At 48.9% G+C, this 27134-nt stretch overlaps 1 protein-coding gene across 2 annotated transcripts in view; it reads right to left on the bottom strand.

Annotated features, from left to right (window-relative positions):
* The window catches only part of ELF5 (E74 like ETS transcription factor 5), a 33746-nt gene extending 7163 nt beyond the window's left edge, over positions 1 to 26583 (bottom strand). Inside the window, exons 1-4 of one of the 2 annotated variants that reach the window (XM_060606325.3) lie at positions 26485 to 26583; positions 19261 to 19385; positions 8350 to 8583; positions 5033 to 5083 (exon numbers count right to left, since the gene is read on the bottom strand). In XM_060606325.3, coding sequence (XP_060462308.1) covers positions 5033 to 5083; positions 8350 to 8583; positions 19261 to 19381 — 406 coding nt within the window. In that variant the 5' untranslated portion in view covers positions 19382 to 19385; positions 26485 to 26583. Of the gene's footprint in view, positions 1 to 5032; positions 5084 to 8349; positions 8584 to 19260; positions 19386 to 24155; positions 24296 to 26484 lie in introns of those variants that run through there. The other variant, XM_081790287.1, reaches the window with a different exon arrangement.
* Positions 26584 to 27134: the final 551 nt, after the last annotated feature.

The following is a 27134-nucleotide window of genomic DNA, read 5'->3' as shown; positions in this document are numbered from 1 at the left end:
ATCTTTTAAGAAGAGAGAAAGCAACTGGAGTGGTGAAAATAGACGAAGGTGAATTACGAACCGGTGAAGAGACAATAAGCTTTCGCTGAAATGCCAAAACGGCAAGAAGAGGGAGGGGAAAAGTCGGCCTTTTAATTTTTATGATTTCTTCCATGTGTTGCAGATGAGGGGTATTCGGCTGGCTGGGGTGAACACAGGATAGGTCCGTGTGAAACGGGGTTATGTGGACTGTGGGAGCCTCTCCTTGTGGGTCTTGCCACACATAACTCTGTTTTATCTGCCCCCAGTCCTCACTGGTGGCTTTGAAGCCACTCACGGGTCCCCTAGACTGGAGGCCTGGCTTGGCAGGGTGGCAGTGGGGGGCCCTGGGGGCAGAGGCGCTGTGGCCATCAATGAGATGGCCAGGCAGAGGCAGGTTTCCAAGTCAAAGCCTCCACTGATGCCAGCCGGAGGCCACAGCACCCCCACGAACCCGCTGTATTTCTTTGCCAGTGGTATTCTGGGGGACACTTCTCCCTGTCTCAGAACTATCTTTATCTTTTTTTTTTTTTTTAATTTTTTTTCAACGTTTTTTATTTATTTTTGGGACAGAGAGAGACAGAGCATGAACGGGGGAGGGTCAGAGAGAGAGGGAGACACAGAATCGGAAACAGGCTCCAGGCTCCGAGCCATCGGCCCAGAGCCTGACGCCGGGCTCGAACTCACGGACCGCGAGATCGTGACCTGGCTGAAGTCCGACGCTCAACTGACTGCGCCACCCAGGCGCCCCAGAACTATCTTTATCTTGAATGTGTCCCCGCAGCTAAGCTGTGCCAGTGTGGGGTGACTGGGGCGTGGCCTAGGTTCTCTGCTGTCTCTGGGATTTGGAAAGGTTCGGTTGCCTTGAGGCTGGAGACTGTTAAAATGTGGCCAAAGGATATATTATCAGTCATTGACTGAAGTCCAGAAGCCAATATGGGGCAGGAGAGGCAGAGTTTCCAAAAGCAGCTCATCACATCCCCACGACGTGAGCGGTGCCATAGAGCCCAGTCTCCATGTCAGGAGGAGAGGCTCTGAGCCTAGAACCCAGGCCTTCAGGCTTTGTTTTCTGGCATTTCTGCAGTGGGGGTGGGAGGGGCTGGGGCGTGTCACTTGGGCCAGTCCAACAGTTTCAGAGCTTGTTGGGCCTGGGTCCCTTCAGCAGGTACTAAGTTGAAAATCATCTCGTTCTCTGGATCACTGCAGAGCTGGGCCCAGACCCAGAAGATTCTTGAGCCTTGGGTCTCAGCTGAGGGGGCAACAGAATGAAGAGAAGGGTCTAGGCGCTTGTGCACATGTGCATGTTTGTGTGTGTGCGTGTATGTGTGTGTGTGTGTGTGTGTGTTTGGTGAATGGCATAGCGTATACAAGAACAGACTTTGAGAAAATGAATTGGAATCCCATCTTATTTGCAAGTTATTGCTCTTCTGATTTCCTCAGGTGTGAATGGGAGTAACAAAACCACCTGTTGGAGTTTTAATGAAGATTAAATGGGCTAAAGTATGTGCAGTACTCTTCCTGGTACCACTCTGGGCATGTGTTTCACAAATGCCAATGAGTGATGTTAATCTTCACCGAAGACTCATGGGAACATTACCTGAAGCCTCCAGGATGCCAGTTGTCTTGGTTGGCCAAGGCCTTGGCCTCTGGCTGGCATAGCTCATTTCTGGGGTGGATGGTGTCTAAGATCATGAAACATCACCTGGGCCGTGGGCATCATGATCATATGTCCTGGACTTTCTAGAACAGGCTCCTTATATGATCCGTTCCTATTAAACTGTACATTAGGGTTTCTGTTTTGGGAAATCTGTGAGAGAGCCAGGGGCCCAGTGGGAAGGCTGTGGTTTCCTGGCTATAGCCGTGGAGGCTGCAACTCGGCAAAGCTGTGGTGCTCATTTTCGGTTGTACTCACCAGACCACATGACCCTGAGTTCAGTCTAGAACTTGTGCCTCCCTGATTGCAGCAGGCTGGGCAGGGCATGCACTGGGAGTGCTTGTCTCCATGGGTGCATGTGCCAGAGAAGCCAGCTTAGAGTCCTTGTCTTATCACCACCTCTGCCTCCAGAAACTTCTCTCTGTCCCTCCCGTCACCTGGTCTGGGCCACCATCACCATCACTATCACTCTCCTCCTGGACAGTAGCCTCCTGGCTGTCCTCCTTCCTGACCTAGACACCGCAGTCTGGGAGATCTTCTTAAAATGCAGACGGGATCTTATCGTTTCCTGCTTTAGTGGCTTTCCAGACTGCTCAGAATGAAATCCAGACTCAAGAGCTGTACATGACCTGCCTCTGCCCTGCTCTTGGCCTCAGCTCCCACTCCTCCCTCTGCTGATGTGGCCAATGATCTACCAAGGTGCTGTCCAAGAGAACTTATCATGGTGACAGGAAGCTGAGCAGTCCTATGTGGTAGCCACTGGCTACCTGTGGCTATGGAGCACTTGGAATATGGCCAGTGTGACTCAGCAGCTGAATTTTAACTTTACTTAATTTTATTTAAATTTAATAGCCACCTGTGGCTAGTGGTTACCATATTGAGCCTCCTAGTGTGAAAATTTCTAGCCTTTTTTTGATTCTTCCTCAAGGGCTCCAAAATTGATCCTGCTCCAGGGCCTTTGCACTTGCCACTCATTCCCTGGACCCTTTTCTTCCTTCTTTTCCTGGCTAACTTTCATCCTTTAGGTTTAATGTAAAATATCTCTTCTTCCAGGAAGTCTTCCCTGGTCCCTAATTTAAATACAATCTTTCCTCCATCACACACACCCTGTCTTTTTCCTTTGCGATATCGTCATACTTAGTCATCACATATTTATTATGGGGATTATTTGTTTAATGTCTCTCTCCCTCTCTTGCTTTATGAAGGCAAGACCAAAGTTATCCTCATCAGTGCAGCCATGGCACATAGTAAGTGCCTGGGCCTGGCTCATAGTAGGTGTTCAATAAATATTTGTTGAATGAATGAATGAAAAGGGAAATAAAAGGGGTGCCTGGGGGATTAAATTAAAAAAAACTTAAAAATTAAAAAAAAAAAGGGAAAGAAAGGAATGGGTAGGAGAGTAGGGGTTAAGGGCTTCAGATTTAGACACACCTGGGCTGCTCACCTTCCTAACCTTTAACCTCTAAGCTTTAGTTCCTATGTGGTACTAGGTTTTGTCTTACAGTGTTATTGAGAAGATTACCTAAAACAATGTCTATAAAGATTCTAGCACGGGGCCCAGCTCTTTGTAAGCACTCAGTAAATGCTAACTGCCATTATTATTATAATAGCAATGACTCTAATTGGGGCTAGTTGTATACTCATGTAACAACTTCTTCTAAAGAACTTACGACACGCTATCTCTTCCTAGCTGTGAGGAAGGCAGGTTGGCAAAAAGACACCCATTTATAGGTAGAGACACTGACCCCTGAGAAAGGGTCAGGCAGGTCAGACTCATTGCTGCTTAGGAATACAGCAGGTGCCTGCCCCTGGGCCTCAGTAGGCTCATTTCTTCCAGGGGCTTCTCCTGGCCTGGGCTGGGTGGAGACAGCTGGGTTTGCACCCTGCAGACTGCTGCGGAAGGATTCTAGTGGAGCTGGGGAGCTTTGTTCCCAGAGAGGGATGAGGCTATGCTCTGAGGCCTGAATGCAGGGACGCCTCACGGAAAGCAGAGCTGCTCTTGTGAGGTCCACTGGGGTCCATGGGGCACCTCGGGCCTCTGTAAGCCTACAGAATGTGGTTCATGGATGCAGCTATTCCTGCACTAAAACTCTGAATGAAAAAACCCTTCATGAGGCAGCTGGGTGGCTCAGTCGGCTAAGTGCCTGACTTCGGCTCAGGTTATGATCTCGCAGTTCATGGGTTCAAGTCCTGCATCAGGCTCTGTGCTGACAGCTCAGAGCCTGGAGCCTGCTTCAGATTCTGTGTCTCCCTCTCTCTCTGCCCCTCCACTGCTTGAATTCTGTCTCTCTCTCTCTCTCTCCTCACAAATAAATAAACATTAAAAAATTAATTAAAAAAAACCCCTTCATTAACCAGATAACCTGAATCCTCAGTTGATTGCTTGGGACTTTCAGAACAGGAACAATAAGTCATAAGAACCCATCTGTCTGTGTCTGCCCCTCAGAGGCCTCAGCAGTACCCATATGCTCTGTCCTGTCTCTGTAGATGAAGGAGCGAAGTCTATGGAGGGAAGGGGCCTGCCCAGGACCCAGCACCCACATCTCCTCTTAGTTCCTAAGCCAGGGCCATTGTGTGGGACTTGGCAACTAAAAGTAATAACCATCATCGCCTTTAAAAAAATGAAAGCTCCAGGGGCGCCTGGGGGGCTCAGTCAGTTAAGCGTCCAACTTCGGCTCAGGTTATGATCTCGCAGTTCATGGGTTCAAGTCCTGCATCAGGCTCTGTGCTGACAGCTCAGAGCCTGGAGCCTGCTTCAGATTCTGTGTCTCGCTCTCTCTCTCTGCCCCATCCCCACTCATGCTGTGTCTCTCTCTGTCTTAAAAATAAATAAAACATTAAAAAATTAAAAAGAAAGCTCCAAAGTTCCCTTTCCTAAACCTCCGTCTGCAAAAGTGAAACTGTGAGGGTTAGTTTTCAGAATCAATAGGGCTCTTGTAGGTCCTCCATCCCTTTGTAACTGAAAACTGCTTAGTGAGCTCAGATCTTGAGAGACATTAGCAGCTACAAGGCCCCCATGGCTAGTAATTATGATGATTATTGCTCACAGATACCAGTGTTTGGAGCGTCCACGTCGCTGGCATCTGCCAGCCACTTCATGTGCACTGTTTCTCCAACTCACCACGACCTGGCGAGGGCCACTCCATTTTACAGATAGGGACACTGAGGCTGGGGAGGGCAAGGAATCCATAAATCCAAGCCCCGTGCTCTGCCCACCACATTTCTCCCTGCTGTCTTCTCCTGGTCTGTGACCGTTTCTAGGTCATCAGCTTTTCAACGTGGTCACAAAAGGACCATCAAGCCCCCGTGCCCAACAGCAGCCTCAGCACAGCCTTGGGCAGCTTGAACTTGGTTACTTACAGTCTTTGATGGCAGCCTTGGTCTCTTCTGTGTCATTAAAGAAGGAGTAACCTAGGAAAGAAAAAGAAGTCCACAAACCGCACCGTGATCCTGGGTTCCCTGGCCAGGAGAGGGGGTGCGGGGAGAAGGGGGGACAGCTGTCCTCTCTGTGGGGTAGTTTTATTTCAGAAAGAATCTTGGAGACCACCTGGCGCTAATTGGGCCACCCTGAAGCCATCCTTGGGAGATGACAGTCTCCTGGTTTTTAAAGGCCTCCTGGAGAGGGCCCCAGGGCCATGCATTCCAGCAGCCTCTAGGATTTCCAAGCGGGCCTGGACTCTGAGCTGGACCTTGTCACTGACCCCAGTGGGACCTTGCCAGTCACTCAGTCTCCAGGCTCGTGTTCCTCACTGGCCACAGGTGACAAAGCCACCGCTGAGTCCCCCTTCCGCTCTCAGGGTCTGTGGTCTATGATGTAGCCTCTAATCCTCTGGGGATTTAAATGCCTGCTACGTTCTGGTCACAGGGGAAAATGGATGCAGGAGGCCCAAAGAAGTGCGAGGCCCGCTGAGAGGCTTTAACAAGGATTTGGGGGGCCATGTTGGGGCCTTGGTTTGCTCCTCTGAAGCATGGGGTGAGTTGGGGGTGAATTTGGAGTTTCCAATCAAGTTACCATGTAGCAGTACAGGAAAAAGGACACCTCTGTCCTAGCTTGGTGGCCAGTGAGCACCAACTTCCACTGACTCAGGAGGCCGGGACAGGGCACATTTGGGACTGTTTATTCCTAGTGCCATTTTCTGATGGGTTCTGCTCGGCCGGGACACCACGGTCCGCTCTGCCCACAGGGCCACCAGAGCACAGGATAGAGGATTAACCGATGAGGGACCCACTCCACCTCCACTGTGGCCCCCGCACTCCTTGCTGACCTCATCTTCCAGCAACCAGCGTCCCCGGGTTTCCAGGCCCTTAAATCTTACTGAGATACCTCCGAACCGGACAGCACGCTGGGTCCTACGCTGCCCCATAGCTCCTCCCGCTGTCAAAACGTACTTGTTTTGTGTCCTATTCTTTTTTTTTTTTTTTCAAAAAAAATTTTTTTTTAGTGTTTATTTTTGAGAGAGAGACAGAGCGCGAGCAGGGGAGGGACAGAAAGAGAGAAGGAGACACAGAATTTGAAGCAAGCTCCCGGCTCAGAGCTGTCAGCACAGAGCCCAACAGGAGGCTTGAACTCACAAACCAGGAGATCATGACCTGAGCTGAAGTTGGACGTTTAACCGACTGAACCACCCAGGCGGCCCTTCTGTGTCCTATTCTGCCAGAGTCCTAATCTGTGCAGTAATAGAAGGCCTAAACTAGATAATAACCAGATCACCATATAATTAATTTATTATCCAAATGCAGGCACTTTTGAGAATGAAAGACAGTGCTAGTAACAACTACTCTGGGATAATAGGTGAAAACGATGTGTCCCAGGCAAATTGGGCCACTGTGAAGTCTGGTCACAATATGTGTACTTCAGTTCACAATACACAGCACACATTCCTGCTTGAAGAACGTTGCTGGCCTGAAATTCCCCCGTTAGAGTTGGCTTTGTGACTCCAGGGATTCCTCAGAATAAGAAGGAGCCAAATATGGTCTGTTTGAAAAACAATTGTTTTGGGCTTGTTTTGCACCGACCCTGAGGCACTGGCACCAGGAATAGGGATTTGGGGTTGTAACATGTGTCAGGGAAGGGAGGTACCCATGTGAAGAGACCCCAGCACAGTGGCTGCTGGGGGCCTGGGGACAAACTTGATGGACACGATGTTTGGCTAAGGCCGGCAATGCCAAGCTGCATCCTCTTCCTGGATGGGACACCTCCCTCTCTGTGGCCCAGGGGTTTTCATGCAAACAGGTTCCCTCAGAAGGTGCTGGAGCCTGGAGCTCTACTCTGAGCTGCTGTGATTTACTCAGACTTTCCCCTTTTCAGGGAGGGCCCACTCTACGCCCAGACCACTGCTCCTGGCAGGGCACTGTCACTTGCTAAAGAAGCCAGGACTGGACAACAATGGACAGCAGGTCTCTTTGTCCCTTCCCTGCCCCCGATGGGTTGTGGCTCCCAGGACAGAAGCTGAGCAGTGCCCCAGGGCCAACATCTACAGCTCGCCCGCCCTCAGGCACTCATGATTGGGGAGAGAAAGGGGAAAGCAAAGAATTCTTAGAGTTGGAAGGTCTTCTGTGGTTTTCTGCCCAGAAAGGAATCACTGCCCCAGCACCCCCATCGATCAGGGAGCTATTAGACTGCTTGATTATCTCCAGTGATGGGGAGCTTCCTACCTTGAGTATATTCTGAAGCAGTCTTCCCAAAAAAAGGTGCTAACCTTTAGAAATGTCTTTTCTTAAAATTGAGCTGAAATATATTTCCTTTATTTTTAAAAATTTCTTCCCCTTGGTTATATTCATAATGACAAAAAAAAAACCCAGCTGCCATTTATTGCATTTACCCTTTTTTCTGCTGCTCCAGGCAATGTTTCACTGAAACCTGTCACCAGTGAAGGTGTATTATTATCCCAGGGTACAGACGAGGCAATGGAAATCCAGAGAGTTGGCAAGCCCTTTGCCAGAGGACCTATGGCTCCAAAGTGTTGGAGTCAGGATTGGAACACAGGTCTTTCTGAACTCAAAGCCTTTGCTTTCTATTGATTTTCCATGAATTAACCCTGTTTGCTGTATGACATCGGAGAAGTCACTTAATAGCTTGGGACCATAGTTCCTTTATCTGTGACATGGGGATACAGAATTATACGTTCTCAAAAAGAAACCTATCCAGTTTTAAAACACCTGTTCAACATTCTGCTCTCGCAGGGCCTGTTGAAATGTTAAAGAATGCCACTGACGCCACCTTCTGGCTGTTTCTCCTTGACCGTTAGGAAAGTGATCACGAAATGTCAATGAATCGGACTCCTCAGGAAATGGGAAGGGAAAGGGTCTAGTTAACTTTCTCCTCCTTCTGCTTAATGAAAAGTCAAGCAGAAACCTCTTCTTCCATGGTTTATGGTTGCAAATCTTAATTAACATAATACATTGTTTTGTTGTATCTGGTTCCTGAATGTCTTTTTAGTTTTTCTTCTCGTATAAAAAAAGCACTCAACTTGCTTCCCCTTAACTTGCTCCCTCTGACCTACGATCTCTAATCCTAGCAAACTAGAACTTCCAGGTATCGAGAGGTTTTGGTGACGGGGATGTTAGTGAACAGAGAGTTCCAGTGAATGAGATTTTGCCGTGTGAGTCACATCGTGGGGTCATTCGGTCCCAGTCCCGGGCCCCTCCCCTGGAGGCCCGGCCCTCTGGACACTGACCTTGCGAGCGGATGTTCTGGAGGATGAAGTAGAGGTACTCCCCACAGAGGCCGGCCGCCTCGGTGAACTCCTCCTGAGTCATGCTGCACAGCTGCGGGCCGCTGATGTTGAAGTGGCAGAAGGAAATGCAGTTGGCATCCAGCTTGTACTGGTCACAGCAGAACTGGAGCCATTCCCAGACGTGGCGCTTGGTCCAGTACTCGGGGTGGACGGACGTCCAGTAAGAGTCGCAGGCTACGCCAGAAGAGAGGGAAGTGAGGGACAGCCGCCCCCAGGGAAGCCTCTAGAGGGCCCCCGAAGGAGGCTTCGGTTGTGTTAACACCCCCACCCCTCTGCTGTGAGTTAAAAGAGCCTCTGGCTTTGGGGTGCTCTGGGGCCCAGGTTACCTACTCCACTGCAAAAACCAGAAGAGACTGGATCTTACAGGTGGATGTCGGGGCAGGCGAGAGGATGACGGGTGAGAAACCCAGTCATGGCTTGGGAGTGCCTGGACCTAGTCTCGATGCTTAGAAAGAGGAGAAGTAGCGGAGAAGGGGAGAACAAGGCCCTTCAGTGGTTCGGTTTCAGACAACAGGTTATCAAGAGCACACTCTTTGGGGCCTGACGAGCCCGGGTTCCAACCCTAGTTTGGCTGCTTGTGACTTGGGCGGGGTCCATAGACATTCAAGCCTCAGTTTCCTCATCTGTAAAATAGGTATAATATGCCCAACTCACAGGGCTGTGATGCCATTTGGAGTTAATGTATGTAGGCTGTGTAGCGCCTAGAAAACGATCAACAGCTCAATAGTTATTAAATGCTGACTGTGTGCCAGACACAATCTGAAGCTGATTTGATTCCCTCTGCTCTTACAACAGTTGCCAACACTAGCTGTTGGTTCATGCGCTGTTTCTGGTCATCTAGGGCCGAGGGTTCGAGCTGGTGAGACATTGCCCGCAGTCCGACAGAGCTTGGATCACCTTAGCGGGCTCCTCTGGGGAAGAGAGACGTGGGGGAGTTGATTGTATTGTTGCTTCTGTGGTTTTGATGATGCTTTTCTATCCTGAGGCCAGAGCCCCGTCACTCCGTCAGAGGAGCCCCGTACAAACCCAGAGAGAAGTGGGCACCATCTTGTCTGGGAGGCTGGGAAGGGGCCATGCTTGGCTTGGAACAGAGACTGGGTGCTCAACAGCTCTGTCCCAATGCCAGGAGAAAAGGGTGGCAGACGAGTGTGGAAAAAGTGAGGAGAAAGGCAGAATGTAGAGGATGGCACAGTGACTGGCTCGGGCTGTGTCGACGACAGAAAGTGTCACTCAGAGTTAGACTCCACAGCAAATGTCAATGAGGCTATTCTGACTCCCTGGTAAATGCTGCATTTGCTGCCACTGTCCCCAGTGAATCTATGGAGCTTCCAATGCAAGGCAAGAGAGATGTTTGCTGCCTGTCAGGAGTCTTGCTCCTTCAGGAGCTCCTCAAGCACCCCTGGTGTGTCAGCTTCTCAAGTGCCTCAAATCCTCCCAAATAGGAATGATCAGGCTACTTCACAGAGGGGGAAACTGAGGCTCCCCCTAAAACTCAGAGCCCTTCCAGAAATCTCTTTCCCTACCATGGAGTGGATTGAGGGGTGGTCAACTTAAACAATAGATTTGTTTTCATTTAAGTTTGTAATCAGAATTTTATATACATGTGGATAAAGGGTCGGTAGTCTGTCAAGATGGTCGAGATCAATGTTGTTGCCTCTACCTGGTGGGTGAGGAGAACGAGGAGGCCGCCTCACTTCTTGCTTGCTGGTCGCTGGCTGCGGCCCGCCCACTAGCCCATGAGGGGCACCTTGGGGCCAATAGGGTCTACTGGGAAAATAGGGCGGCCATTCCCCTGTCTGGTCTGTGCTTTCATCTACTGATTTCTGGCTTGAGTAAACCTCGGGGGCCTTTGACATTCCTGGTATGCTGATGAGGGATGTTTATGAGCCTTGAAATTCTTCCACCCTTGGTCCCTAGCTGAGTCCCCAACGGAGATGGCTATCGGTGTGCAACAGTTGGAGGATACAGTTTATTTCTTTCCGTGGAAAGGTTTCGCCAAGTCTCCATTCCCTCCTCTTTCCACTTCCACCCCCTTGTTATTTTCTTTGGCACGTGAAGAGGGCCATGTTGTTTCTGGATGCTAAAGGGCCTGGAGGATTCGGAGAAATGCTTGGGTGGGGGTGGGCACTGACACGAGGAGGTGTTGCTGGCAGGCTCTGTTCCCCTCAGCTCGCTCCTTTGAAGCTCACCCACAGAGCAGCCTTTGTGTGCGGCTCCCCCTGGAGAAAAGCCAGAGCCAGAGCCAAGCATGGCGGGCTCTCTTCAGGGAAGGCCTTCCCACAGCCCCCGGAGCTGAGAGGAAAACGGCTGTTCTCACTACACAGAGGGCAAAGAGAGTCAGCATCATGGGGCGCTTTCTGGTTGCCGTGTGTTTCCATGGTCCTGTCCTCACTAGAGGGGTGCAGCGATGAGGCTGACAGAGGTGAGGAAGGCCTGCTTCCTCTGGCCCCTCCTCACCCTCTCCCCTGTGGCTCCCTCAGGATTGCTCCTGGGCCAGAACAAGGTCTCCATCTACCGTCTCCTAACTAATTCTTGCTCATCCTCAAGACCACAGCTCACTCCCCCATCTCAGGGAGACTTCCCACATCCGCACAGCCCCCTCAGGTGTCCTTCTCAGAAGGATTCATGCCTAACCACCGCCGCCGCCCCCCCCCCCCCCCCCCCAAGCGTTGAACTCCACATGGCTGGCCAGCTCTGCTTTGCTCACCCTGAGCCAGGAGTGCACGCGGCCTGGCCTACCCCGCTGTGGATGCTCAGTGAGTGGAACTGACTGGCTGAATGACCAAGGATTATTGTCCCCACTTTATAGTTGAGAAAAAGGAGATTCTGGGAGGCTATGTGACTCTACTAAGGCCATGTGGGTAGTCAGTAAAGGAGTTAGGTCCACATCAACTCTTCCATCTTGCATCACATCATGCCTCACTGTCCTCGATTGAGGAGGACCCAGTCGGACACATCTCAAAGACTGACTAAAAAAGATTTGGACGAAGGCATACTGAAGGCATAAACGCACATGATAATTATACACACACACACACACACGTGTGTGTGTGTGTGTGTGTGTGTGTGTGTGTGTATGGTATGCTATACATAAAAAATTTATGTCTAACGTGTAATATGTAAAATATAAGATAATGTGAAATTTACGTATATATGTATAATATCATACATGTATAAAATTTAGTTTAAAAAGGTTTAAAAAATCAGAAAGAGGACGAGAGACTGATGATGACCAGATTTACAGTCTTTAGAATGGCATGAAGAAGACTCTTTTGCCACCTGAAAGACATGAACTCAGGGCAAATAAAAGAAAGGGTGGGGCCCCTGGATGGCTCAGTGGGTTAAGCATCTGACTTCACCCCAGGTCATGATCTCGAGGTTCACGAGTTCCAGCCCCGCGTTGGGCTCTGTGCTGACAGCTCAGGGCCTGGAGCCTGCTTCAGATTCTGTGTCTCCCTCTCTCTCTGTCCCTCCCCCAACTGTGCTCTCTCTCTCCAAAATAAATAAACATTAAATGGTGTGAACTGAAAACAAAAAACAAAAAAACCGTAATGTCAGTTGAATGTCTGACTTCAGCTTAGGTCATGATCTCACAGTTCTTAGGCTTGAGCCTTGCATTGGGGTCTGTGCTGATGGCTCAGAGCCTGGAGCCTGCTTCGGATTCTGTGTCTCCCTCTCTCTCTGCCCCTCCTCTGCTCATGCTTTGTCTCTCTGTCTCTCTCTTTCTCAAAAATAAATAAACATTTAAAAAATTTAAAAATAAATTAAAAGTAAATTTTAAGAAAGGAAAGGGTAATGCACCCACAGAATATATTATCTTTAATAGGTTGTGTTGTCTGGAAATACAAAGCGTTTTTCTCAATGCATCTAGCATTTATAAAGTAATCAAAACTCTTTGGGGAAGCTGAGCATAAGCCCTTCTGCCTATGTGTGCAAATGACATCTCCTGCCTGGAAGACTTAATCTAAATGTCCACAGGCCACTATTAAGCATCAGACTCAGCCAGCAACTTTGAAGTTGGAAGTGGGTCAGGACATTTGTTCAAGGGCCAGCTACGCTGGGAGGAAGAACTGAGCAGCTAAGGGAGTTTTCAGCAATTCTGGTGGTGGTTGGGGGGTAGTTCTCACAAGTGATGCTATAACCTGCGGTATATTTAAACTCAGAGGGAAGACTTAAGCTTGTAGAGCTGGGCTGGCACACTCACATGCCCACATGGTCAGCAGCGAATGTCCATGGAAGGCACTTAGAAGAGAGGCAGGCGTTTATGTAGTAAGTGCTCATTAAATAACATCCATTTATACTTGTTAGTACTGGGGCTACCCATAGCACTACTTTGATTGTATTTCCTCAAATACTTCTAATAGGTTCTCTGTGTGTGTCTGTGTGTGTGTGTAGGTCGGCAGCTTTGTTCCTTTCCAGAGACTTGGGTTTATTTTCTTTATGAAAACAAAGGAAGTTATACTATAAAGCAAGCTAATTTGTCCTTGAATTGCCAGCAGGAGTTAGGCAACCAATGCTGTCCAAAATGTGGGGACACTGTGTGGTTTTGTAAAATGCTTGATGTTCAGGATGCACATGAGACCCATGCTTCCCCACTGGGGTGGAGGGGCAGGGGCTAAATCCCCACAGAGGGTGCCAAGGGTAAGGGGACCCACATGATTAATGTCTGGGCATCTCCAATGGTAATGCCAGAGAGTGGGTCCATTAATCCACTACTTCCATGCTTTGTTACAGACACCTGCTGGCTTCTCAATCTTACGCCAAGTGCTCTTAAAAAAAAAATCTAGGTGAGTCCCTTTGCCATCTCTTCCACATGAATTGCTGCCCCCAAGCCTTTCCTACATAGAAATTCTGGAGCCAACACTATTCATTATTTTGGAGCCTCACTTAAAGCAAAAATCTAGGTGGGGGGAGATTTTGACTTTTCTTTGCTATGCAACACAATGTGAAATCTGCAGACTATAAAAATAGTTTGAACTTCGAGCTTTGAGTTATGTTCCCAGATCCTTTGTAGGAGAACTTGGTCTTTCTCCTCTGCTGATCGGGGAACTTCGATGAGAAGGTTTGTGAAGCTAAATGAACCTGCCAGCTCCTGGATTCAATCAGACCCTTGTTCCCATCCTCCATTCTAACTGTCCCGTCAACTAACCTGATGTGGAAGGGACCTGAAGAAAAAGACCTGGAAGGGATTTGTGTGGATTAGCTGAGTTTGAGCTGCGGCACGGACCTTCCTGATTTGCAGTCCTGACTCTTCAGCATATTAGCTGTGCAGTCCTAACTTCCTAACCTCTCTGGACCCCAGCTTCCTTCTGTAAAACAAGAATAATAATAGTGCCTACCTCTTAGAAGGTTTGCTGTGAAAAGGAAAAGAAATGCCTGTAAAGAACTTAGCCCAGTTATCTGGACGGCAGTAAGCCTTCAATGGAAGCCACCTGTAATTTGTTACTATTTTGGGACTGTGTTTGTTCTCAGGGAAATGAGGTCTTCCTTACCAGAGCTTCAGTCTAGGTGAGGAGAAGCAGAACAAAGCAAGCCCAGGGCTCGGCGTGGGGAGGCAGACAGTCTGGGTCAGAGGAGGCCCGAGTTAGACAGCCTGGACCATAATTAGCATGATTTATTAGCATAGGGAGTTGGGAAAGTTTTTTGCCTGGGGCTGCACTGAAGAGAGCCGGTGAGTGGACTGGGTAGCACGGGGGCACCATCAATTGTGGCTTTGTCACCGAAAGGAAGGACTTTATGAGGGGGGAAGCCTGAAATGATAAATTGTTTCCAGGTTTCCTCCCAGAGATGGTCTAACTCCATCCAAGAGCCCTTCTTAGCATTCCTTCCAAGGCTGTGCAATGATTTAGACCATGAGATGGTGGAATGGGAGGGAAGCCCGTAGCAGCATAAGAAACTGGATGGGAAAAACACTGGAAGGGCTGGTGGCTATCAACAAAGGGCTGTGGCCTGGGGCATGTGGGGCTAGGAAGGGACAGGGAGCAGCCAGCCCTGAGTGGTCCTGAGGCCACAGCTGCCCAGGAGGCTCAGGTGTGTGCCAGATAGGGTAGCGGTGGTGAGTGCTGAGGTCTGTCTCTAGGGGGTGCTCGTGGGGTTGTGATCACTGCCACGGGCTCATCTCCCACTTTTCAGTGGATTTTGCTTATTTATCTGGTTTTGACTTAGAAATTCTTAGACTCTATTTTGCGTGCACTCTCAGACTTCTATACCCAGCACATGAATCTTGCTTAGAAAAGCCCACATGGGACCCACATGCCTCTCTCCCTGATCTTCCGGGTATTAATATTCAAAAGGTTTTGCACCTTTTCAGATAAAGTTCTTTCTTTAAGTAAAATTTCTCAGGGGCGCCTGGGTGGCTAAGTCAGCTGAGCATCCAACTTCGGCTCAGGTCATGATCTCATGGCTCACGAGTTTGAGCCCCGTGTCGGGCCCTCTGCGGTCAGCACAGAGCCTGCCTCAGTTTCTGTCTCCATCTTTCCCCGCCCCTCCCCAGCTCCTCCTCTCTCTGTGTCAAAAATAAGTAAAAACATCAAAAAAATGTAAATAAAATTTCCCCCGGTGTAACAATAGTTGACGCACGAGTGTTAGGATGTACCAGTTAGCATACCGGACTCTTTGTGCCCGTGGTATCGTCCACACTGTGCCACCAGGTCCTAGATCACATCACCCATTTTACAAAGTAAACCAAGAAAGTAAGGCACAGAGAGGTGAAATCCCTTTGTCAGGTCACATAGTGAGTAGGCAGCGGAGCCAGCAGTAGGTCGGGTACGTGTACTTCCACGCCTACACCTGAGGCTTAGCGACCACCGTGCTGTACTGTCTTTAAGGTGCGTGGGGATGGGAGGGGGAGCCAGAGCCTGGCCTTCTCAACTGTCACCTGAGGTCCCCGAGGGACCTCTCAGGAACCCCCAGAACTGCCCCGATCTAGAAACCGCTGCTGCCGACAAAGTATAAACCAGAATCCAGAGCAGAGGGGGTACTGCCTGGTGGTGTGGCGACCCCGCCAAACAGCGGGAGGGTGGCGTGTGGGCGTGTGGGGAGGTTCAAGATGGAGTGCCAGAAGCTCAGCGCGGGGCCAGGATACTCCGTGGCTCGTCAGCGCTTGAGCGGGGAAATCTTTTACGAAGTCTCGTATGCTTGTAAAATATATGCAGCACGCCTGCCACGCTTGGATAAAATTGTCCAGTATTTGCAGTCCTTTAGTTTAAGGGAGCAGGAGGGAACGCCAGTGCGAGTGAATGAAACTCTAGGGTATGTTGCAATCTGTGACCATCCACTCCCCACACAGAAGGCGTGCTTCGAAGAGCAGGTCAGACCCTTTGTGGTTAGCGCGGGGAGGGCACAAATTCAGCTGCTGTCTGCTAAAGCCATTTGAAAAGGTTGTGAAAACAGCTGGTTTTCCGGACTGAGTTGATCATTCCTCTCTGCCCTCTTGTAGACATCGTTCGTCCGGTGGGCACACCCTTTCTTTCTCCTTTTCTTTCCCTTTGGTCTCCAAGTATCGAAGCTGTCAAACTCTGAATCGGAACGGATGAGAAGGAGACCTTTGTTGCTTTTGTTCACTGTGAAAACTGAAGAGAGGAGCAGGACCGTGAGGTGTTCCTGGCAACGGTGAGCACCTCCCAAGTGCCTGGCGTTTGACGAAACGCTTTCTATGTGGACTATCCGTCCTGCCAACCCTAAGAGGCAAAGGCCGTTCCAACTGGGAAAGTATATCCCAGAGACGTTAGAAAAAAAACCTGCCAAGGTCACGGTGCTGGTGGTCAGTGAGAGCGTCAGCCAGACTCGAACAGGGAGCTGCCATTGGGACAACTGCGAATTCAAGATGGAGCTTCCTCTGAGGCTGCAGAGAGGTCTCACTGGCCACGGAGTACAGGAAGTTTGCAGGGTCGTGTCCAGAGGTGAACGTGCTGCATCCTTCTCAGAGAGGGCTGCAGACACTCAGACGGACGCGTCACCTCTCTGGGTGAGAAAGGACGGAGAGAGGCCCTGCTGGTCACTCCTCCCACCGGTGGGAGAGCCAGGGCCTCCAGGGCCCACGCAGTGCCTGGGGAAGCGCTCTGCTACCCTTTCACATCCAGCTTCTCTGACCACCTTTGGGAGGTCAGAGACATTCAGCAACTTCTGGAATCCAGGGCGGGCAGGTGGCAACTCCAAAGCCGGGAGTATTTGGGAGCTCGGTCACTCCTGGAGGGTATCTTGTCTTCACTGGCCTCATGCCTTGGTGGGACTTTATATTTTCTCAACGGGTGGTGGGAGAAGAAGGCTGCATCTGTGGTGCAGGAATCAGAGAAGCTTCTGGCAAGGGTTCTAGCAAAGACCTGGTCCATCCCCTTGTTACACTGATGGAAATGCAGGGGCCTCAGTCTTTTTATGTACGGCTGTTGGATTTCAGCCCCATCGGCAATCTTATTGGTGATCACTTCGGTTAACCCTTCAGTTTTGTTTTGTTTTGTTTTTACTGTGGTAAAATAGACCTAAAATTTACCATTTTAACCCTTTTCAAGTGTAGAGTTGGGTAGCATTAAGTACATTCACATTATTGTGCATCACCACTGCCTGTGGTGAAAACACCACTTTCTCATCTTCCCAAACTGAAAGTAGTCCTTCGTTTTCATTTATTTATTTTTTAGGAAGAGAGCTTGAGTGGGGGAGGGGGAGAGAGAGAGGGAGAGAGAATCCCAAGCAAGCTCCACGCTGAGTGCTGAGCCCAATGTGGGGCTTGATCTCACGACCCTGGGATCATGACCTGAGCCGGAATCAAGAGTTGGGTGCTTAAATGATTGGGCCGCCCAGGCGCCCCAGTCCTTCATTTTTATTTTTAAATTTTTTTTAATGTTTATTTTATTTTTGAGACAGAGAGAGACAGAGCATGAATGGGGGAGGGTCAGAGAGAGGGAGACACAGAATCCAAAACAGGCTCCGGACTCCAAGCTGTCAGCACAGAGCCCGACGTGGGGGTTGAACTCACAGACCGCGAGATCATGACCTGAGCCGAAGTCTGCCGCTCAACCGACTGAGCCACCTAGGCGCCCCGCCAGTCCATTTTTAAACGCATGTGTGTGCTTATCCTGTGCCTGACTGTGTCCCAAACACTTCATATATATTAACAAGTTACCCTTGCAACAATTCTATGAGGTAGGCGTTATTGCTATCTCCACCTTACAGATGAGAAGACTGAGGCACGAGAAATTACGACGGCACAGTTATTAAATATCAAAGCCAGACTTCACAGTTAGGATGCCTGGCTCCAAAGCCTCAGCTCTTGATGACCCCGGAAACTGTTCCAATGCCTGCAACACTTCCCCGGGGCAGGCAGCTGAGGTCATCTCCTCCCACTGCCACCCAGCTGCCACCTGGCAGAGAAGGCAGGGAGAGGGGGCTCCCAGGATGGCAGGTCTGGGTCATGCATGGGTGGAGGGAAGGACCTTCTCTCTGGGTCCTGCCATCATGGGGCATATGGGGAGATGAGGCGGACAGGTAAGCCTTCACTTTCTTCCTTCAAATTCAGGAAACGAGGTGCTTCTAGGCCTTAAGGAGAATTGCAATATGTATCTGGCTGACTCAGGACCCTTCAGACAGAGTGAGAGACATCATGTGCATGCGTGTATGCATGGGTTGGTGTTGGGAGCCCGTGCAGGACTGGATTATGGAGGTGAGTGCCTCAAGTCTGTCTGTGTGGCCCTGGCCCCCGGCCTGGAGGCAGGGGCTTCCTTCCAGTGGGGGACATTTTGCAGCATCCTCAGAGGCATGGCCTCTGATGGACCCACCTGCTTCCTGCCACTGAGTGTGGACCACGCCAAGCTGGGATGCACAGGGTTAAGGCCCCGCGAGGACTGACAGCTTGATTAGGACTCGCATCACCAGCCTCAGGGTGTGCACCTGCTGCGATAGCCGTCTGCCAGGTTTGCTGTGATGTGCAGTCACCCGAGCACCTGGGGACAGAGGCCCTCAGAAAGATTCTGGGGCAAAGCTCAGCTGGCTTCCCTTTGGCAGATTTGCATAAGGCCCCATGCTTCCTTTTTAGGTGGACAAGACCAGCCAAGAGAGGATGAGGCGGGGGAAGGGAGGCCTGGGGGTCAGTGCAGGGATTCGTGTTTACTGAACATTTGCTTTGTGCAAAGCTACATATTTTACGCAGTTTGGCTCCTTTAATCCTCAGAGAGTTTCTCATCATCTTTAGGGATAAAGAAATAGAAGCTCAGAGAAAGCCAGCAATATTAATATCAATAACCACATGGTAATATCATTTGTAAGATGACCATGTAGGAGTGTTAAGGGTACAGGTGCTCAAGTCAACTCGTGTGAAGCTTAACCAACCGTAAGACTTCGTACAACTCACTTAACCTCTCTGTGCCTCAGTTTCTTCATCCATAAAATGGAAATCATAATTGTTTGTTTCTCTTAGGTCTTCTATAAGGATGGGGTGGGTGCTTGGTGCAGGGCCTGAAACAATGCTAGTACTCAGCAAATGTTAGCTAAAACCATAATGACCAAGCAATAACAGTCTACTAGGCTCTGGGCTAAGAGTTTCTTTCCACTACCATTGTTTAAATATAATAACTCCAAGAAATTGGCATTATCATCTGCTAGCAAAAATGAGGCTTGAAGAAGTTAGTGGAGCCCCCCAAGGCCACAGAGCTGGGAGGAGTTTGGGTGAAGATTCCAGTGCTTTCCTCTCTGCAGAAGCTGTCCTTCCTGCCGCCCAGACCTCCTCCAGTCCTCTGCCCTGCACACTGGTGAGCGCTGGCATTTTCAGGCCCCCAGCATGGCCTTGCCGCCTCCTGGAGGCCAGCACCACCTCCTGCCCCAGTTCTCCCAGCTCAGATGGGCTTCTCTGGATGTACGCACCTGTCTGATGCTCAAAGGCAGGATAATACTCTTCATTGCTGAACAGATCAGTCCACGACATCAGGGGGTCGCAGAAGGACGTGTTGGGCAGGAAGGTACTGTGTGTCACTGAGTCCAACATCACCCTGCAACGGCAGGAGAGGACTGTGAGGAGGCAGACAAGGGCCACGCTGCAGGAGCCCCCAGCTGGGCACACTTGTTTTTTAAAATTAAAAAAAAAATTTTTTTTTGTGCTTATTTATTTTTGAGAGAGAGAGACAGAATGCAAATGGGGGAGGGGCAGAGAGAGTGGGAGACTGAATCCGAAGCAGGCTCCAGGCTCCGAGCTGTCAGCACAGAGCCTGACACGGGGCTCGAACCCATGAACTGTGAGATCATGACCTGAGCTGAAGTCGGACGCTTAACTGACTGAGCCACCCAGGTGGCCCCACGCTTGGTTTTTAATAACAAACATGTGGCCTCCTAGGAACCAGGCACCCCTCTAAGTGCTTGCCACAATGACGTTATTCAATCCTTGCACATCCCGTGAGGTTTGTACATCTATCCCCGGTGTGTATATGAGAAAACATAGGCAGAGGGGTTGAAAAACAGTTGCCCACGTAACATGGCCAGTAAGTGGCAAAGCTCGGGTTTTAAGATAGAGGCTCTTGTGATGTAATACTGCTTTTTTCTCTACTTTTCCTACCGGCTCACATCTGACCCCTGAACTCTGGCTTATACTGTGTAACGATCTGCTTCTGAAAGTTGGACAATAATTGCTATACGTTAATATACCCACAAACCCTTACCTACAATCCTGAAATCCAAAAGCTCTGAAATTGAAAGTACGTGTGTGTGTTTGGTGCAAACTTATTTTCCAGCAGAAAAGCTCCCCCCCTGCCAAACAGTTCTAAATTAATGTTAAACAGTTTTATGTACGGCTGTGTATATATTATATCCATACGTCTGTATACAGGCATAGAAAACGTCTACTAAATATACGTATACATGTATATGTATATAAGTGACATATTATACGTATATAAACACATATAACTATAGTTATAGTTTTACTTATTCTACTTGATGAATATTCATATGATACATACAACACACATGGTTCCTATGATTCCTAGAAGGAATATTCTGTATTCTACAGTATATACACTGGAAAACCTTCCTAATACCTGAAGGATTCTGAACTCTGCAGCGCATCTAGCCTCGGGGTTTTGGTTAAGGGAGTGAGGACCTGTGGTAATCGGAACATACACTTACTACCTGTTGGGCTCTGTGCTGAGCATTTTACTCCTTTATATTCATTATTCAGGGTCTCCTCGGGACAAACACTCTGAGACAGATTCAGATCCTGCTAGTGGTTCTGTGTGAGTGATGCAGACGGATGCTCTAAGATTTCAGGTAACATACCCCAAACCACCTGTCTGGCAGGTGGTGGAATTTGGGTTTGCCCATTTAAGAAGTCATGGTCCTAATCACAGAGCTGTACTTCCTGCCCACACTGGCGAGGAGGGAGATTTGGGAGAAGGCGTCTGGTCAAGGCTGGAAAGGGGGAATGGGCTGGGGGCCCTCACTCGTGTGCATTCTTGCCCATGCTGGTCTCATCTGTCAAGTTTGCTGCTTCCCATATTCCCACATTTTAGGGGAAAAAAACAAGAATTCATGTTTGGTGGGTTAGAAAAATCTGTTTGCCTGACTTCTCTTTTCTGATTATCACAATAATGTTGACGAGGTAGGGTGCTTCTGTTCCCACTTTGCAAAGGGGACCCAGCAGCTCAAGATCACACAGCTGGTAGGTAAGCGTCAGAACAAAGACTGGATGCCAGGTCTTGGGACATTGAGCGTAAGAATTTTCAGATGGCCAGGAGCTTATTAACCATCTAGCCCCATGTTTCACAAACTTTAGTCATTTGCCTACCATCCCGATAATTTACTTAATCCGCTAAAAAAATCAACTCCTTTTTTGTTTACTTATAGGCTTGTTTATTTCCTTTTAAATAAGCTTATTTAAAAGGAAAACTTGGTATCGCCATGATAAATGGAAAGTCGGTATCCTTTTAACATGCATAAAAACAAAGACATTTAAATAAAAACTGTTGGCCCATGCAACACCTAAATCAGAGGTTAGCGAACTACAACTTCAAAGCCCATTCCAGGCCACCACCTATTTTTGAATGGTCCACAGCTAAAAATGATTTTACAGTTGTAAAGAGTTACATAGTAAATGGTTATATAAGTACCTACCTAATACAATTGATTTTGCCTTTTGGCCTGTATATCCTAAAATACTAACTACCTGGCCCTTTAAGTACAAGTTTTCCTACCTCTGATCAGATCTAGCTCTCGTATCGTAAGTGGTGTGAATGCCACATGTTCAAAAGTCCAGAATTAGTCCAATCTTTCCTTTTACCCCATCATTGTACAGTGGAGACAATTAAGGCCCAGGGACTTTGTGTATCTTGCTCAAGGTCAATGGGTGTCAACATTGTGTTGTAGAGAGTGCTTAAGGTTTCCGAATTTTGGCCCATCTGCTTTCTTTTCTAGAAACACTCACAGTCACATCTGCCTATAGACACACCCCTAACACACTTACCTATCAAATGGACCTCAGTACTAAGAAGGGCAGGGATTGTGTGATTCCAGAATCAAAGGCCGATTCTTTGGGGGTTCTTGAAGATCTACCATCATTATCGTCATCAAATGTGCACGAACATTTGGATATTAACAGAGGACAGAGAAATAGCCGAGTACAAATTCTCACGCTCTGGCACCCTTTATGGGCCATTATTAGAGAATCACCAGACCTCACTGGGAAGCCTCTTTTCTGATGCCCAGAAAGGGTTAATCTGCTTGGTGGGTTATCATGCTCATGGATCTCCCCCTGGGAGCCATAGCAAACAGAGGTCAAGGCTGCCTGAGTTTGGACTCTGATTTTCCCACGGATTGGCTGCTTTTATATCCTGAGCTGGGGGTAGGATGAAATGGGATGGGGGCGGGAGCTATGAGGGAGCTAAGGGCCGCTGGAGCCCAAAGCCCCTTCTGCATTCTGGACGCCACCTCAGAAAAGCTCCCCTAAGTGACGGCTGAAGGTAAAGTCTCAGAAAACCGAGGAAGAAGATGGTGGACCTTTGACATGACCTTCATGGGGAGGTTTGCAGAAAGGAGAGGTGTCCTTTATATGGAAGAAAATAGAAAACTGTCCCAGGTCTTCCCCATCAATTAGAAATTTTCCAGATCAAAACCCACAACAGCAGGAGTGAGCACTTCTTCACTTACACCTCAAAAGTCATTTGGTAAATTGAATTTGATCATAAAAAATCAGGAATATTTTACATCAGTAGGATATTTACCCCCTTTGAGGGTTTCTTTTCCATTTAATACCAACCTACTTACTTGCCCTGCAATTTCTCTACTGCTGTACGCAGCATCAGATCCGATTCCCTTTGGTAATCCCTTCTATGACAAATTATATCCATTAAGTTTTCTTAAAGGGCTCTCAGGTGTACCACGGGCTATTTTTTTTTCTGTAATTATTTCTTGCTTCTTGGAAAAATGTTTTTTTTTTATGAAAGTGTCAAATTTAAAAAAAATTTCTATTTTTTTGCTCTTACAGTAGGAGGGGGTATCATTCATTAACCCTGGTCTTTCCACAAAAGACTCTGGCCACTTAGTCAGCATACGCTAAGGCGTGAGAGTTCAGGAATAATGACTAGTTGGTACCCAGTGGCCTAGCTTCCTAGGCCCTCGAAAGTCCTTGCAATAATTGAACATTTTACCTCTTAGGATTTCTTTCACGTAGGTGGAACAGGGTGAGGGTAGGGGGGAAAAGAACCGCTATTTGAAGCCCCATTTCTCAACCAGTACATTGAGTTCCAGCAATAGGTAGGCCCAGGCTTGAAGTTTGACCGTGTGTTCCCAATGGGGGTGACCTTGACCCCCGAGGGGAAACATTGGTTCTTGGGGGTCAAAATAAATCTTAGACATTATTATGTCTCATGGTCCTCTGAAGGGCCACGGTACATAAATGATACACATAAACATAAACGGTATCTATGGGGGGGGGTGATAATGCAGTAGTAATGACTATGAAAACATTATCTATAAAGCCTCCTTAGTGGGGACGACAATGAAAACATGGTTGAGAAGCCCTGGGTTAGACCTGGAGTCAGCCACAGGACAAGAGGGGAGATCCAAGGAGGGTCCTGGGCCTCCTGTTCTAGCCACAGGAGTTTTGTTTTTTGAGGTGCTGGCTGGTTTGTCATCATGGAAAGAACACGGGACTGGGGGCCATGATTTTGCCTCTTGTGTCTCCATTCTTCATTCACTAAATGAACCCACCAATGAGAGGGGCTCTGAGATGTGCCCTGGCCCCATGATTTTCTGCAGGCACCCACCTGAATGGACCTTCACATCCAGACATGTGCCCGCACACACGTACCCATACATGTTGGTGATACTGGATACCGTGGTCAAGCAAGCTCGCTAAGTTGGAGTAAAATCCAACCAATACAAATGGAGATTAAACTTTCAGCTCTGCCAAGTTCCCCCAGTTTCCTATTCTCCCTTCCCTCCTATGTCCGCTACTTTTAGCAGTGGGCTCTAGATATTCTTTGCCTGGGCTAGCCAGACCCCTTAAGCACTTTGGACCCTCACTCACTGCCCGTCAACACACCCACAGCTTTTGGAATCAGTTTCCCCCACGACTACCTTTGTAGCTGCCTAGTAAGTAGGAAAGGCTCAAGCACAGTCCACACAAAGGGAGGGAATCAGGTGGGTTCCCTTCCATGCACGAGAAAGGCTGGCCACAGGTACCTTTTGGAATGAGACAGTGATAGCAGGGAAGCTCAGATCCTTGATGCCTCTACTGGCTTTCTAACCCTTCTGAGAGCCGGCTCACTCACCAAATATGCACAGGGACGGTCCGCACAGTCAGAGGGACAGTCCTGTGGGCTTCCTGCCCCCACAGGAGTCAGAGGCAGCAATCACAGGTGTGGTGCCCATCCCCTGAGCAAACAGGCACCTCTGCTCAGCCTTCCAGAGAGAGAGGAAGGAGCAAACCACCCAGGCTTGGCCAGTTTGCCAGAGGAGGAAAATTCCTTCCTGACCCTGGCAGAGATCATCAACTTTACTCTGGGCATGTGACCAAAAATCCACCCAATTAAGCATCTACACATTGGCTGTTTATGCACCAAAACATCACCAGGCAGAACAAGGCCATGAAGGTGGAAACCATGGAAAGGGTGGGGGGTGGGGGGCAAGAAGGGCCTTCCCTGATCCCACCACCTGGGCAGTCTCGTTGGGACGAAGATGTTTTTCCTCCTTCAAAGCCTCGGCGACACCTAAGTGTCCCCCAGGTCCCGAGCCCTGGGGGCAAGGCATGGTCAATTTCCCATGCTTTGGACCTTTCTAAGAAGGAACACATGGAGGAAAACTCAGTGGACTATTTTGACACTTGCTGTTAAATAATTGGGGTGCTTGAATAGTTAGTTGTTTTAGGAGAAAACAGAGCAACTGCGAGAACAGACTTGCTCTTGTCTTGACAAGTGACTCCTCATTTTCCTCTAGCTTGTTTAAGGAGCTTGCTAGTTTGTTCTTAGTTGTTTTCCCGAAGGTGTGGCAGAGACCCGCAAAAGGTAAGCCCCACGGTTTACTGTGGGTTCCAATCCAAAGCTCATCGGCTTTGGATTGAATCCTCTGGGGGTTAATTCTCTCTTTGCCACCCACAAGGACGAGGAACATAGGCCACATTTCTTACTACCCAGCCTGTCAAAATTCTTTATTTTTGTCTCATACAAGGTGCACTATAGAAAAACCCATGCCCTTCTCTGAACTCATCTTTAAAGTGCCTTACCTTTAAAATGGGATTTTAGGGTTGTCTGGGTGGCTCAATGGCTTAAGCGTCTGACTTTGGCTCAGGTCATGATCTCGGGATTCGTGAGTTTGAGTCCCTCGCTTGGGCTCTGTGCTGACAGCTCGGAGCCTGAAGCCTGCTTCAGATTCTGTGTCTCCCCCTCTCCCTGCTCCTCCCCCACTCATGTGCGTGCGCTCTCTCTCTCAAAAATAAATAAACATTAAAAAAATTTTTTCAATGGAATTTTAACACCCAATCCTCATTATGTCCCGAGAATTGAATAAAATCAGATAATATATGCAGGGGTGTGGCCATAATACACTTATTCCTGCGCCAGAGGGGGGAAAATCATCTGTCGCCAATATATCTAAAAGATTGCTATTATGGTGACTTCTGAGAAAAAAAGGCAACCGAGAGGTAGCTGTGAAAGTGCCTGCCTAGAAGACCTTGTGTTACGAAAAACATTCTTAGAGACAACATGAGGACAAAGAATTAAGCTTTCACTCAGGAGCAAACAACCCCTCTCCCTGGGCCTTTAGTCTAAAACACGAAGCTGTCTCCCTAAATCCCTTTATTTTTCTAGGCCTCAGTTTCCTCATCTGTAAAATGAAGAGGTTGTACTTTATGACCTCGGACATCCTTTCCAGTTTGTAAAATTCATAAGTTCGTCCAAACGCAGGGCCCCCGGCTTCAGGTGGAGAAGGGGGCATGTGCTACCAGTGGCTGCCAGCAGGGGGCAAATGCACACGAACCCCACACACAGGGCAGAGTCTTTGAAAAGGTCTGAGAATACAGTGGAAAAACCCTAAGCATTGCTTTTCTGGAAGCGGTCTATATACTGAGGTGGGAGGAGAGGGCAAAACGGGTTTCTTTTAAGCTATCATGTACAGACACATTCCTGAAAAATGCCCAAACCGTAATAAGGGAGCTCTCTTCTCTGTATCAAGGGGGAGGCACGAGCAGGCCAGTGGCGAAAGAAGTTTAGTAAGGGGGATGGTAGGCTCTCCTTGAAGCCGAATATTTTTCAGTGCGAAATCTAGCTTCCCTTCCTAAAGACAGCTTTAGGAAAGGGTAGAGAATTGAGTGCCTGTACATATTCTCTACCAGTTGCCCTTGGTTTGGTCAAGCGATCCGGAGCGCGTGGGGGTGCCTAGGAAGGGGGTGGTTACACAGCCTGAGGAGGCAAAACCGACCCTCTCGGGCAAGCATTTAAATCCCAGTCAAACGTTTCCCAGGAGGCATTGTGACTGATGGAACTGGCAAGGGGGGCTGGCAATGTGGAGCTGGAGACAAGATGAATGGTCTCAGGCCCCGGCCCGAGCCTCTAAGCCCTGACACCCCTTATAATTCTTCCAAAAGAGCAAAGAAAAGGTGCTTACGTGAGGACAGCGGTGACTAGGTCCAAAGAGGAGGCTTTCAAGGCAAGAGAAGGCAGGCGCTCCCAGCACCAGCATACAGTGGAAATAAAGGCACCTGTAGCCTTGTGATATAAGTAACACCTACAGACAGGTCCGTTTGGTTTTTCAGGTTTACGCACAGCCCCTTTGATGACGGTGACATACAGTGTGACACGGCTCCTTGGAGGGGGGGAATGGTTCTCACATGCAGAAAGTTTACCTTTATCCTGTTTTTGTGCCCAGCTCACTACCCGCCCCCACCCTCCCTCCCCCCCTTTCCAGGGGACTCAGTAAACAAGCTGAGAATTCTTGCCGCTGGGAGCTTTGTGGGGAACGTGCAGTGCATTTGCTGGGAATTCTCGTTCATGCAAGCTGGAGGGGAAACTCTGAAACTCAGCCCCGGTATCTGTCTCTGCCGCCTCCCTTCTGGGCTGGCGGAGTCCTGCACTTACGTATACCACGTCATTCTCCCTAACCCCCACGCGCCCCCTCCCCCCCCCCCCCCCCCCATGTGGCAAAGAGCAAGGGCAGGATGGGGCAGTGGTTAAGAACACAGGCTTTGCAGCTAGATGGTTTGGGATTCAAATTCTAGGTTCATCGTTTTCTAGCTGTGTCACCTTGAATAACTTAAC

This window comes from Panthera onca, chromosome D1 (assembly GCF_046562875.1).
Source record: "Panthera onca isolate mPanOnc1 chromosome D1, mPanOnc1 haplotype 2, whole genome shotgun sequence".
Taxonomy (NCBI): Eukaryota; Metazoa; Chordata; class Mammalia; order Carnivora; family Felidae; genus Panthera; species Panthera onca.
This window is presented reverse-complemented; position numbering and strand designations above follow the sequence as displayed.